General features: G+C 35.4%; 1 protein-coding gene across 2 annotated transcripts in view; it reads right to left on the bottom strand.

Moving 5' to 3' along the window:
- Positions 1 to 13,658, bottom strand: part of lmtk2 (lemur tyrosine kinase 2) — a 38,422-nt gene extending 24,764 nt beyond the window's left edge. The window contains exon 1 of one of the 2 annotated variants that reach the window (XM_077211657.1): positions 13,070 to 13,658. In XM_077211657.1, coding sequence (XP_077067772.1) covers positions 13,070 to 13,151 — 82 coding nt within the window. In that variant the 5' untranslated portion in view covers positions 13,152 to 13,658. The remainder of the gene's footprint in view (positions 1 to 13,069) is intronic. The other variant, XM_077211656.1, reaches the window with a different exon arrangement.
- Between the last annotated feature and the right edge of the window lie 1,703 nt (positions 13,659 to 15,361).

Here is a 15,361-nt window from a genome sequence, read left to right as displayed (position 1 = left end):
TTTGCTCTACACCCTGTCACATAGCAGCTTTTAGACATTGTTTTCTTTTTTGTTATAAGTAATAAATGACAAGGAGGCAGCTTCACGCAATAGAAAGTCAATGGAGACGGTTGGATTGTTTTACCCCGGTGTGGGCGTGGTTTTCAGATTATGACACTTGTCGCTCTGTCTCTATGATTTGGATGCAAATTTTTCCAGTTAGAATTATTACGCTCACATTCTGTTTGATGCACATGGCTCAGTTAAAGCTGGTATTAAGATGTGTTTCGGTCGATCGGATCACAAGTGGATGATTGCTTTCGTAGTGTAAACACTCATGGGGGTCTATGTTGCTGTGTTGACCTGTTCTGTTGCTTTTTCATCTTTTAGTTTCAGGCACATTGTCTTATTTTGCAACTGTTGTAACACCTTTAATAAGTCTGCAAATGTTTTTATTAAAAAAACTTGGGAAGAAGAAAAATAATACTGCTTAGTCTTCACTATATGAATTAAATATGATCCTTATTAAAGCTACAGAAGTTATTCAGTCAAGAGCAGTGAGTGATTTTCTCTTTGTATTTTGTTGTTTGCGTAAAGCCTACTTGCCTGATTGACATGAGAAATAGGCATTTAGAAAGCTTGAAATGTCTATTTTTAAACGAACCAATTCGAAATCAAATACTCTCTGATTATGTAATCCAAATGAAAGGTGCATTTCGCTCTATAGGCACATTGGGGTTCACTATAATGCAGACATGACGAGTCAGCAACATCAACTTCATATTTGCAGCCAACACTGACTCAGAAAACACTAGTTTATTAATAAACAAATTAAAATGTCTTGCTATTTCTTCCTGACACATTCATAATCATTAGGCTACTTTTGCCAGTGCTTTGCGGCAAGCTTTATGTGAGGGCGAGGCATATATTCCGCCCCTCAGTGGCCTATATGAGTCTTTAAGTCTGTAAAACGTCAACAAACTGAAAAAAAACTATTTTTTTTAGGCGATATGTAATGTAATCTTGTTAAACAGATTTTATGAAATAGGTATCAAAAAAGTATCGTTCAGGAACTGGTATCGAAGTCAAAGATATCAGTATCGAAACTTTTTGAAAAATACCCAGCCCTACTAGCAACATCCCTTTGACTGTAATGTACATCATAACTCCTCAGTACAGTCTCAAATGACATTATAATCTTTTATTATATGTCATTGACCCACAAAAAGATATGCGTCTTGACACTTTGACACCAATCTATCTCCAAAAACTGCACAACATTAATACTTCTCTGGTTGCTAATATTTCTTTCATGAAAAACTGTTGCCACCGAACGTGTTAAACTGTTAGTATCCATTTTTCTTGGTTACAGGTATGAGATACTAAAACACTGCTATGGTTATCACCTATTTCAATTACTAGAATGAACCCTGCAATACACAAAATGTTAATTTAGGAGATTATTTCCCATATTTCAAAATGGTTGTCAATCACAAACATTTTTACGAATTTTATGCAGATTTTAAACAAACTATCTTAAGGTACAGCCAATTCACTGGGGTTAATTCTCTCGATCAAGGGCACAACAGTTCATAGATTGCAGGGTATGAACGTTAAACTTTCTGACTCTCAACTACAACACCCAATTGAAAGGAGGTCAAAGGTTTAATTATTAATAATAAATGGTGGCTCATTTCAGTGACAGTTTCAGACATACAGAACATGACAGCCTTGAGCAAGAGTGCACTACATTACTTATTTCTTGAGTTTGAGAGTAAATCAATAACAATGCTGCACATTGTGCTCTGAAAATAAACAATTAAAGGCTGAAGCATCGACGCATCACCTGAGACTAAGCAAGAGCAAAAGATGGCAGGGTTTCTACAAAGGTTAAGAGATCATTACTGCGGTCAGTGCTCCTGCTCCTCTGATGAGTCACAAGCGGTGGGCAGCAGCACAATCACCACCCCGTTTGTTCTTCTTATCTGAGTCATGAATTTATATCATGACTTGGCAAGCAGCACGAATTATTCAACTGGTTCCCAGGCCAATAAACACCAAGCTGTCAGCTCTTATTTCGTCTCTCTTGCATAATGAAGTGATGTTTGCTCACACAGAAGTGAAGATGACCCAATTGGACAGGGTGTTTTCTTCTCGATTTGGCATACGTGTGGACAGATTCAGATGGAGTTTTAGACGGACACTTGAAGACGAAACTCGTAGAGGTAGCTACTAGTGCCTTATGGGATGACAATATCATCCAATAAACAACTACTTAGGGTCCAATGATTTCCGCGATGCGGAAAACGTGGACGGAATCCAGTCATAAAAAAGGAATTCATTGTATAACGCGGAATTTCATGGAATTTGTCAAATTTTTGATGAATAAATAAAAAGCAGGTCAGTAAACTTAGTCAAATCGCGATATAGACTAGTGTCTCTGAATATTAAAATGCAAAAATACATTTAAATATGAATGGTGCATGTTCTGCGTGTCTCTAAGTGAATGAATGGTTTAATTTCTCACACACACACACACACACACACACACACAAAGCACACCTGAAAAATATATTACTGCTATACAGTAGAATTTAGTTACATCTCAATTTAATAATAATACTAACACTAATAATAAATTATTCTGAAAAATTTAAGGAATAATCAAAATATTTCTTACGTTTTATTTTTAACAGTAAAGTTCTGTTGTGCAGCACTTTTGACAGTCATTAATATGATTAAAAGATCAATTAAATGAATGTTTTATGCCTTCATTTGATTGCCAGAAACATTTAAATACACGTCACATAAAAAATAAATGAGAAAATAAATTGATTATTGAAAATTAATTAAACCATTAAATTTGAATCCAGAACACTTAAAGAGAACAAAGAATTTGGTCATAAAAAAACATGTAATTTTTATTAAACTTTTAATAAATTGTTGTGAAATTGTATGAGTTTCATGATTTCAATTAATTAGACTTTTTGGTTACTAACATTTAATTTAACCATTAAAATGTAGTAAAAAAAAACAACCAAAAAAACGAAATTTTGGAAAAAATAAAACGGATTTCATAATGCCCTAGAATAGTCTGGTCAAAATGGTTTCATTTGAACCCAACCAGCATTTATTTTAGCTTTAAAGGGGAACTTGGCAACTCTAGCCATTTCTTCGCAGATTTTCACTTTTGTTGTCGCGTGTTTAGTCAACGAGCTCCCCCTACAGCTGTGAGAAGTATATTTCACAACAATGTCGTAAGAAAACTCACTTACGGCCCCTCCTCCCCCTTTCTACCGCTGCTCATGTGCATTTGTTATTATCGGAGCCGGCCAACTTTATCGTGTGGAGCTATGTCTACCGAGGTGGGTAATCCATCATACACATTGGGGGGGGCGTGTGTTTTTGTCGAATTGCCGAAAGGCAGTTCGTGTTTCTTGCTTCTCACGAGACTTCCTATTTCCAACTTACCGGGACGTAAGTCCCCATGTTGCAAGGTTGGTTTTCCACCTGGGAACGCTAGGGGGAGCGGGGAAAGTCACTATTTTCACCGGAACAGGTGAAACATTAAACCATCCAAATGATTTCTAAACGGTTTTATTAAGTTGAATAAGTTTATTTATTTAGTTGAATTAGTTGCCAAGTTCCCCTTTAAAAAGCCCATGAAACCAAAACTGGAGCTCTGTGACTTCTGTTACCTTCGAGGTCATTCACATCAAGTTTAAGGTAACATTCGCATCTAGAACTCAATTCTTTCTCTTCCAGGAAAATGGGGAAAAATATATATCTTGCCAGGAGAGGCATATATATACATACATACACACATTTATATAAATATCAAATGCTCTCTAGACTGAGAATGTCTCTCTTGTGCACGTGTCATCTCAAATAACCCAGATCAATCATGTTTTAGGTGAGGGTGTTAGATGGAGCATCACTGCAGTCCGCGACGCATAAGAGCCAACCCAGGCCCATTGAATGTGCCAGTTGCAAAATAATGGCTCCGAGATCGCCTGAACGAGGTGGTCTCGGCCCAAATGAAAACGAACTCTGGAGCGGTTCGGTTGAGAAGAGAAAGCAATACAACCCAACAGACCAACGAACCAAGCCGCATCATAATTCATAACAGGAAATGTGTGATTTAAAAAGCAGCAGTGTCTGATCGTAGTTGAAAACCATAGAGCGCCACTTTATCTTAAAATGTTGTGCATTGCAAGAATGCTGCCTCGATAAAGCCTTGTTTCCGCTCTAACTGCATTATAAAGGGCTCCAGACTGCAACCAAATGGTCGCATTTTGCCACCAAAACTTGAGAGTGTGCGACTGAATTTTACATCGAGTCGCACCTGTGCGACCAGTAAATTTGCCCCCTTTTATTTATTTAACACGTTAAACTCGGAAGGGGCACGTCAATGAATCCGGAATGTGTGGCAGGCCAATGAGTGTGAGAAGAATAGGGAAAGGCCACTGTAAGTGGCTAATGTGTGGAAGGAGAGGGTCCTAGAGATAATCGAGCGTGCGTAAATGTCTGTGGGAAGGAGACGGAGAAAAATATCACAACCATCTATGTGCGTCTGACTCTGAGCAATGAGCAAGCGAACTGTTGACTTGTTCTTCCGACCTGCGGCTAGTGTGCCAGTGTCTACAGTGTTGTCAGGCAGTGTTGTTTGTAACTATACTAAGCACTTTGTAACTTTTTTTATTCTGAATGTATGGTATATTTATTTCCTATTTGTACTGACATGACAGCGATGGTGCTGTCGGTTTACCTTGTTGTTGCATCTTCAAAAGTGCACAATAAAATGTGACACTGAATTTAAAACAGCACATTGTAATTTCTGCATCTGTAATTTCAAATCAAGTCACAGATCTACAGGTCTGAAAATCCCCTTAAAACACATTCAGTTTTATCTGAAACAGATGAGCATGAATCTGGCAACATTTTATTACTTTGGTGGTTGTTGTACGCATCATGGCATTTCGTAAATGAAATGTCAAGTGAGTGGCGCTAAAATGCTCAATCACATTTGAAAATACGTAGTACCACCTAAACTACGCCTAACCAATAGTGTTAACAAAAGTGAGTTAAAAACGCAAGTTTTTCCAATGAGCCTATATGTTGGTCAGGACTGATGAGAGTTTAAACCACACATGCCATGTGATCTTAAATTGTGCCTTATATATGATGATGATCTGGGAGTAACATTGTCTGTTTGGAAAGGAACGACACACATCATTGTCTGACTCTCAGTGCGCTAAAAATAAAGTGCTGTGTGGGTGAACGACAGCATGCTAAAACGACGTGTACAATACAACATTTGCAAGATTATAAGGATTACAACTCTAAATACAATCTCTGCCACAACGTCGCTGCTAAAACCATCAAAGCACAACTTTTGTAATAAATTCACTACTTTCGACTATAAACCTTATGCATAATCCATTTTTTGTGCAATAACAATTTAGCCTATTAATTTGTCGACTATCTATTAAGTACACTTTTGAAAAGTTGCACTTCTCTCCATATATTGGTAAGAAACACATTTGACTGTCTCTCATGCACTTTATCCTAAACCAGTCTGATTTAAATTTTTCCTTAAGACTCGTTGTCAACTTTTTGATCCAACCCACTGAGCCTTGACAGTCAAATCTACACACTTTCAAAATCAGAGTTATTAGTCTGTCCATTTGAATCACTCAACTGTGTGTAAAGGATTAATGCTGTTTCACAGGTGTTTTCATTTACTAAAATGACAGGTTTAAGCACTGCTGCTAGATTGCTCATAGTGTTATTGAATAACAATGACAGTATGACACTGCAACTGCCCAACTGAAAATAAACAATGATGATTAAGTCACATTTTGTGTGTAAGGTATAATCTTTTTTGACAACACCTCTGAAAGTGCGTGAACAGGGCGTTCAAGAAAGGCTTGGGCTTCTTGACTCTAAAGTGTGTGAGAATTTGTGTCACAAGAGCCAGTTGAAACACAGTCAAACACACTACAAATACATCGATCTGACAATGAAAATTCAATGCACAATTACAAAATGTAATAATTATCTATCTTAGTTTGAACGTAAGAGAAAGCACACCCATTTGTAACGTTGTCAGACACTTTTAGCTATGCAAAAACAGTCCATTATCATGCTTGCTTGACAATGCAAACTGGTATTTATTATCATTATCATAACACAATGGTTTGCAGTAGAGCAAATGGTTTTACAGTTTACTTCTAGTTGATTACCTATAGTGACTAACGAATGGGAAGAATGGTGGACGGATAACGATAATAATCCTAATTTCTAAAAGGAAATATTTATGAATCATACAAAAATTATAAAACTGAATCAATACCAAGTTCAACGTTCAGATTTCTTGTTCATTCAAAAGAATCATAATCGAATACAATCCCCGTCAGAGTAAACATTTACACCCCAAGACTGCTGGTCAAGCCTGAACCATCAATACAAATATAATCACAAAACCAATGCAGTGAAGAGACTCCCTCTGAGACACATTTATTAGTCAGCGCAGACTTCATCATCATCATCATTAGTGATTCCTAACTAACTGCATCAGTTGTTTACTGAGAGACAAATGGCCTTGAAACTGGTCTTAAAAATAAAACCCATCACATGACGATGATTATAAAGCGCTTGTAATTCCCAAGTCATCTTTCTAAAAGACCTTCTAACCAAGTAAATCATTCACCACAGATAAGAGTGACACGCATGCATGGGTTTATACTTTGCCTTACTTTAACTCACACTACCTGTAATAAGGAATAGGCCTATCAATGTTTTTCCAAACGAGTCTGTGTTTTAAATTATGGCTGGCACTTCCGGTTTGTGAATCATCCGCTCAAAGGGAAAGAAACAAAGCATTTTAAATAATAAGGTTGCGGCGTTGCGCTACAAATAATCCTTATCCGTCAGTTTGAGTGAATGAGCTGTAAATTATCCGTCATGATGTGATTTTGCCCGTCGGGTAAATAATGTAATGTTTGGTATTTTAATGTGACAAGAATATCTGTGTTCTGATCCAACAATATGGAAATGACATTGTGATCTACTTTCCCGATTTAATAAACGTGAATAATTTGCAAGAATGAACTAAGAATCTCTTGTTTTTCTCCTCAAATCCTCACTCACATCTTTCCCAATTTGTTTTCACATGGGTGCTTTAAATGCAATTTTCTTTCCTTTTGCACTGCTTTTCCTCTCAGCAGTGTTTACTGGAATGCGTCTAAAGAATGATATAATAAAGCACTCTGAAATATCCATCAATGTACCAGATAATGACCCAACACTTGTATGTTGCATAATACATAGACTTGCATACACTGTAAAAACATTTTTGTTGGTTTAAATAAAGTAAGCTGGTTGCCTTAAAACTTTGAGCTCCGTGAAATAAAAAATGTAGGTTAATAAAATGAAGGGGATTGGATTAATCAACAGAAATTCAAAATATGTTATCTGAACCACATAAATGATCCAAGTTAATTTGTCAAAAGAACAAATGTTGTGGTAATTCATACAAATATTTATTTTACAGTGTATATTACTACGATAATAGTTAACAAGTCTGTAATATTGCTGCAGAAATACTCATTTGAGCATTTGGGTTTATTCATGGTCAGCTGAAAGTAATTTATTAATACTTTAAGTTTTCTTTTGATGTTCAGTGGTTAAGGGGTGATGAGACAAATTCACCGTAACCAGTTTTGGCAAATGCCAGATATTTCGACGAGTTTCTTGTCAGTATCTGATTGCTTGCCGTTTCTCCCATAATTCATGCAAAGCATCATGGGGGAAGAAAGGAGGATACCTCACCTAGTGAAACCACTAGAGCCATTGCACAACAAATTTGAGTTTCTGTAGCTCAATCATCAGAGCATGGTGCTAACAATGCCAATGTCATGACTTCAATTCCCAGGGAATTCATGAACAAACAAACTGCATAGCTTCAATGCAGTGTACGTTGCTTCGGATAAAGGCGTCTCCCAAACACATAAATGTAGAGCATGTCAGGCCCTTTTTTTTACATTAGCAGCACCACCAATCAGGTTTTTGATGACCGTATCACTCACCACATCTGCTCATAAACCTCACACACTGACATTTACAGGGATGCACTGAAATTTTGGCTACAGCTATTTTCGATTTCGTGGCAAATCGGTTTTGGAGGGCTGACAGATGGCACTTTTGACTGTGTTCAGTTTCTACTTCGTGCACACAACGTGAATGAACTACACCAGTTAAACATGTCAGCTGTGTGGACACTAGATCTTGATTGACAATATTTATTTCTCCATTTTAATCGGTAATGACATGGTTTCTTAAATCTAAAATCTTTTAATCTGTGCTGTTTTCGGTTGATGAGTGAGCAAAACTTCACCGAACATTCATCCAATAATCGCAAACGCTTTGTTACTTTTAATATGAAGCAAAGTCTCAACTTTATTACTCTGTCGATTTTATTACGAAATTCAAACAATAAATGTTGTTTAGGCGCTTTTTAATACAGCGTGACTGAGATCACTGTAGCGCCTCAGTTCAAGCGCCAGCGCAGATCATCTCTTCCTCTTTACTACTAGTTACGCAACGAAACAAAAATGAACACCGGAAGGTACTATGTTTAAAGATATGTTAAAACTTACGGAAATGAATACTGATTCCTGTCACATGCCATAATCATTCAATCAGTGTTTCAACCAGGGAAAGATGCCAATAAAACAGCTTGTAGGCTATTGTGTCATTTAATGCTAGATCACGTCAAGAAAGCCATTCAATGTCCATAAACTCATTAGTCAGCTAGAAAAAAAATAACTCTAAATAAGCACATTTAGCTAAATATATGCACTGTATTACATATTCTTTCTATTTTTACTTAACCTGTAGGCCTAAGTGAGGTCTTCATTATTTTTAATAACTCTGTCATGAAATCAAGTCAATACTATGGAAGCCCGTTTCCGCCATAGTTGAGTAAAAAAAAAAAAGATTATCTAAGTCATAATAATGAGTAAGTTTCTCATAATTATGACTTAGTATATCATTATATTGAGAAAGTTTCTCATAATTATGACTTAGTAGCCTATCTCATTATATTGAGAAAGTTTCTCATTATAATGAGATACTAAGTCATAATTATGAGAAACTTTCTCGTAATAATGACTTAAGTATCTCATAATAATGAGAAATTTTCTCATAATTACTTAACATCTCATAATTATGAGAAACTTTCTCGTAATAATGACTTTACATCTCATCTCATTACCATGGTAACGAAGGACGCCTGCTTGTGCAGACCGATGGTGTTACGTGAATTTACAAAACTATCAGATTAAAGTTGGATTATTGCATTTATTCGTTAAGTTTAAGTGTAACATCTTCATAAAATATATGGGTATATTTGTTAATATGTTTTTAGAACACGTTTTTAGAACACTGAAACCCTTCTATGTTGCTGCTTGTTCATACACAGAAATACAAATGAATATTACAAATGTATAAAGGACTATCTAGTATGGAAGCCCGTCTTATATACTGATAATTTATCATTAATGTTATTCACTGCAGAGCGTGCCATATTTGCTGTGATGCATTTACACGCTTTGACCAGCGGATGTCGCTAGCGTGCCACTCCCTTCTGTTCCACTGCTTTGCGCAAGCGTAGAAGTGCGAGAAAATAAGTCATTATTTCGAGAAAGTTTCTCATTATTATGAGATGTTAAGTCATTATTACAAGAAAGTTTCTCATTATTACGAGATGTTAAGTCATTATTACGAGAAAGTTTCTCATTATTACGAGATGTTAAGTCATTATTACGAGAAAGTTTCTCATTATTACGAGATATTAAGTCATTATTTCGAGAAAGTTTCTCATTATTATGAGATATTAAGTCATTATTTCGAGAAAGTTTCTCATTATTATGAGATGTTAAGTCATTATTACGAGAAAGTTTCTCATTATTACGAGATGTTAAGTCATTATTACGAGAAAGTTTCTCATTATTACGAGATGTTAAGTCATTATTACGAGAAAGTTTCTCATTATTATGAGATGTTAAGTCATTATTACGAGAAAGTTTCTCATTATTACGAGATGTTAAGTCATTATTACGAGAAAGTTTCTCATTAGTACGAGATATTAAGTCATTGTTACGAGAAAGTTTCTCATTATTACGAGATGTTAAGTCATTGTTACGAGAAAGTTTCTCATTATTACGAGATGTTAAGTCATTGTTACGAGAAAGTTTCTCATTATTACGAGATGTTAAGTCATTATTACGAGAAAGTTTCTCATTATTACGAGATGTTAAGTCATTATTATGAGAAAGTTTCTCTTTATTACGAGATGTTAAGTCATTGTTACGAGAAAGTTTCTCATTATTATGAGATGTTAAGTCATTATTACGAGAAAGTTTCTCATTATTATGAGATGTTAAGTCATTATTACGAGAAAGTTTCTCATTATTACGAGATATTAAGTCATTATTACGAGAAAGTTTCTCATTATTACGAGATATTAAGTCATTGTTACGAGAAAGTTTCTCATTATTACGAGATGTTAAGTCATTGTTACGAGAAAGTTTCTCATTATTACGAGATGTTAAGTCATTATTACGAGAAAGTTTCTCATTATTACGAGATGTTAAGTCATTATTATGAGAAAGTTTCTCTTTATTACGAGATGTTAAGTCATTGTTACGAGAAAGTTTCTCATTATTATGAGATGTTAAGTCATTATTACGAGAAAGTTTCTCATTATTACGAGATGTTAAGTCATTATTACGAGAAAGTTTCTCATTATTATGAGATGTTAAGTCATTATTACGATAAAGTTTCTCATTATTACGAGATGTTAAGTCATTATTACGAGAAAGTTTCTCATTATTACGAGATGTTAAGTCATTATTACGAGAAAGTTTCTCATTATTATGAGATGTTAACTCATTATTACGAGAAAGTTTCTCATTATTATGAGATGTTAACTCATTATTACGAGAAAGTTTCTCATTATTACGAGATGTTAAGTCATTATTACGAGAAAGTTTCCGTTTATTACGAGATATTAAGTCATTATTACGAGAAAGTTTCTCATTATTACGAGATGTTAAGTCATTGTTACGAGAAAGTTTCTCATTATTACGAGATGTTAAGTCATTGTTACGAGAAAGTTTCTCATTATTACGAGATGTTAAGTCATTATTACGAGAAAGTTTCTCATTATTACGAGAAAGTTTCTCATTATTACGAGATGTTAAGTCATTATTACGAGAAAGTTTCTCATTATTACGAGATATTAAGTCATTATTACGAGAAAGTTTCTCATTATTATGAGATGTTAAGTCATTATTACGAGAAAGTTTCTCATTATTACGAGATGTTAAGTCATTATTACGAGAAAGTTTCTCATTATTACGAGATATTAAGTCATTATTACGAGAAAGTTTCTCATTATTACGAGATGTTAAGTCATTGTTACGAGATGTTAAGTCATTGTTACGAGATGTTAAGTCATTGTTACGAGAAAGTTTCTCATTATTACGAGATGTTAAGTCATTATTACGAGAAAGTTTCTCATTATTACGAGATGTTAAGTCATTATTATGAGAAAGTTTCTCTTTATTACGAGATGTTAAGTCATTGTTACGAGAAAGTTTCTCATTATTATGAGATGTTAAGTCATTATTACGAGAAAGTTTCTCATTATTACGAGATGTTAAGTCATTATTACGAGAAAGTTTCTCATTATTAAGAGATGTTAAGTCATTGTTACGAGAACGTTTCTCATTATTACGAGATGTTAAGTCATTGTTACGAGAAAGTTTCTCATTATTATGAGATGTTAAGTCATTATTACGAGAAAGTTTCTCATTATTAAGAGATGCTAAGTCATTATTACGAGAAAGTTTCTCATTATTACGAGATGTTAAGTCATTGTTACGAGAAAGTTTCTCATTATTACGAGATGTTAAGTCATTGTTACGAGAAAGTTTCTCATTATTATGAGATGTTAAGTCATTATTTCGAGAAAGTTTCTCATTGATAATAATGACTTAACATCTCATTATTATGAGAAACTTTCTCATTATTATGACTTAGATAATCTTTTTTTTCTCAACTATGGCGGAAACGGGCTTCCATACAATACAGTTTATTGTCATTTAAATGTTTATATTTTACAAAAAAAAAGTGGATTAGAAACAATTTTATTATTAAAATGTTGATATAAAAACTACTTTATGTACAATTTAAATGTTTGTACAACTATTTTAGCTATTTGAGTGTTGTTTATCAAATAAGTTTGATTAATTAATTGATTATTAATTCATTTATTTTTGGTTTTGGCCCGAGTGCATCTTTGATTTTCAATTCCAGGCCAGAATTTTCATTTTGGTGCATAAGTGCATCCCTAATATATCAGAATGATTCAGAAGGCCAACACAAAGGTTTACAATCTCTACCCATTACACAATACTGACTTCTGACTCATTAAAGTGCTCATACTTCTAAAAGCAGGAATCATTTAACGTATGAGTGTGATCAGTCATCAATGCACGTATTTCCAGTTCCAAGACAATGGGCGTATTGGATTAGCGTTGGATTACCAGTTTATCTGCTGGTAGTTTTGATCACGGTCAAGGTGGTTTGTTTACAGACAGGTCAGCTGTCAACTGACCTACTGACACCATAACAAAAGACTAACATGGTATTAACATGGTTTAGGACATGTCCCGTGATAGTACTGTGTTAGCATATACTTATTAAGTGCCATGCCAAAATAAGTAGACTAGAACAAATGAGAAAGTAATCTAACGTAAGATAAGCTAAATATTCCCCACATTCTTTTGTATAATATTATTAGTTTTTATAAAGGGCCTTAACACATTAAACTATAAAGCTGCCATTTCAATTTTAGGATGGGGGTCCCTTGCATTTTGGGGGTCCGTGACATCTAAAATATTGATTAGCCCTACTTTGGAGTACCATGTAAATAAGGTCTACACACCCAACACAACTTTCATAAATGACAACATGAGTAAAACATGATCAAACACACATTATAATGTGCTCTACATCTTACCTCCGTGTGTTTTTGAGACTGGAGCAGCTTGTGTGAGTGTGGCAAATCCAAGTAAACACACACCTGCACGAAGAGCCTCCATCCTCACCACTGCAGCTAATCCACTAGCTCAACTACCAATAAACAGCTATTAACGTTACATCTAAATAAATAACACGAAAGACGCCTGCATTGGCTCATCTATGTATATGTGCATCTATATTGTCATATCCGCCGTGTCAAAGACTCATGTTGTGCGATATTAGTCATATGTCGTGTTATGAGCGTTAGCTAACACAACAGTGCTGTGATGTTCATCGAGCTAAGCTAATGCTAACCACTACCGGCGTCTTATTTACGATTAATTCTCATCGTTTGAAACCGCCCGTTCGTTTACTACTTCTCTAGGACCATTAAATGCGATGATGTGTCTTTTTCCTGCATTGTAATACTCCCGGGTTCGTGGAAAAATCAAAAGCGCAGTAAACACAGTAGTCCAGCATCTCTTTTCCGCACGAGCGCCATGTCTCGTGACGTCACGCGCCGCCCGCGTCACGCAAGCACGCCGCACGCGAGGGCGTTGGTGACAGAAACTGACAGCGTTTAGAATGACACACAGTCTGGCCATGTCATTGAGATGAGATGAGATGAGATGAGATGAGATGAGATGAGATGAGATGAGAAAAAACTACCAAAAAAGTGTTGACTATGATGAGCAACGCCAAACCTGTTTTAGGAGGAAACCGTGGAACTGTCATAACATGCTGTAGGCAACCGAATAATTATAGAGGGATTACAGATTTGTTTTAGCACATAAGCCTCTTATTCATCCATATCTATATAGGAGATAATAATCATAATTATTGATGTATTACAAATCCCATAGTAGCCTACTTTCCTAAAATTTTTAACACCCAATGCATTACAAAATTGTCTTGATGAGTTCATAACGCAATGACAAAAGGCTGATTTTGAAGTGATTTGATCAAATGTGAATGATGCTGATGAATAAAAGTCTCTGGAATTATTATATATTTTGGGACTTTTTGGTTAAGGTGAATGAATCAATAGCTTTTCAGCAACAGCTGTAAGTTAAAGATATAGGCTATATAGGGTAAAACACCTTGTTGCTGGGGGGTTTTTGTACTGAAAATTGTGGTTTAAAGTATAAGTAGGACTTAGCTAGGCTAAATGTCACAAAAGTTTGCAAAGTTGCATCTGAACAAACCACAAGACTTTGGGAACAATGTCCTTCAGACAGATTAGACCAGAGTGGAGATGTTTGGCCATAATGCACAGCACTAAGCTAGGCTTAAACCAAACACAGCATATCAGCACAAACCCCTCATACCAACTGTCCATCACACTGATGGAGGGGCGATGATTTTGGGACATTAACTCCTCTGTAAACCAAAGTATTCTAGAGTCAAATGTGAGACTATCTGTTCGAAATCTAAAGCTTGACCGAAACTGGGTCGTCCAGCAGGACAATGATCCCAAGAACACCAGCAAATCTACAACAGGATGACTGAAAAAGACTACAATCAAATTGTTTCAGTGACCCAGTCAAAGTCCTTTAAAAGTCTTTAAAATAGACTGTAAGAAAGCTGCATAAACAGATGCCACAGACTTCAATGAACTGAAGCAAGGTTGTAAAGAAGAGCAGTACAAAATTCATTGTGGGAGACTGATAATTACACAATGTTGACCTGATTGGTTACATGGTTTCAAATCGTGTTTTTGAGACTGTATTTGGTTCACTGCAGTTTTAAGGAGAAAATACTCAGCAATGGTGTTGACATGAATTTGCACATGCTTAAACCATATTAAAAACACCACATAGACATGTGTGTCTGATGGGGGAGGGGTTTCTGTCAGTGATTTGATCATAGAAATATTGTAGAACGAGGTATCATGTTGCCATATTCAAATAAAGATTTTAAAATGTAGGATAAAGTGTCCAATTATATATTCATCGAATTGCTATTGTTCAGCTACATACACAGATGACTCACCTAGTTTCCTCGACAATTTTCTGCAGCCACCCCGACTCCTCACTGTTGGCCCAGCCGGGATATGGCAGGAACTCTGGGTTTGGACTAAATTCAGAACTCGGTTCCCTCAATCCCCTCGGACAGCACACCAAATATGCTTATTTTACTTGTTTACTCTATTCGAACTAGTGAAAACAATAGCCACAGGCCATTATTTTATTTTTTAATTATTTATTTATTAAAGATTTATTTTTGCCTTTTATATTATGATAGGACAGTGAGTAGACAGGCAGAGAAGTGGAAGAGAGAAAAGTGAGAG

This window comes from Siphateles boraxobius, unplaced genomic scaffold, assembly GCF_051911475.1.
Source record: "Siphateles boraxobius isolate OS27281-9 unplaced genomic scaffold, OSU_SipBor_1 66, whole genome shotgun sequence".
Classification (NCBI taxonomy): Eukaryota; Metazoa; Chordata; class Actinopteri; order Cypriniformes; family Leuciscidae; genus Siphateles; species Siphateles boraxobius.
The sequence above is the reverse complement of the archived record's forward strand: the minus strand, read 5'-3'. Positions and strand labels throughout refer to the sequence as shown.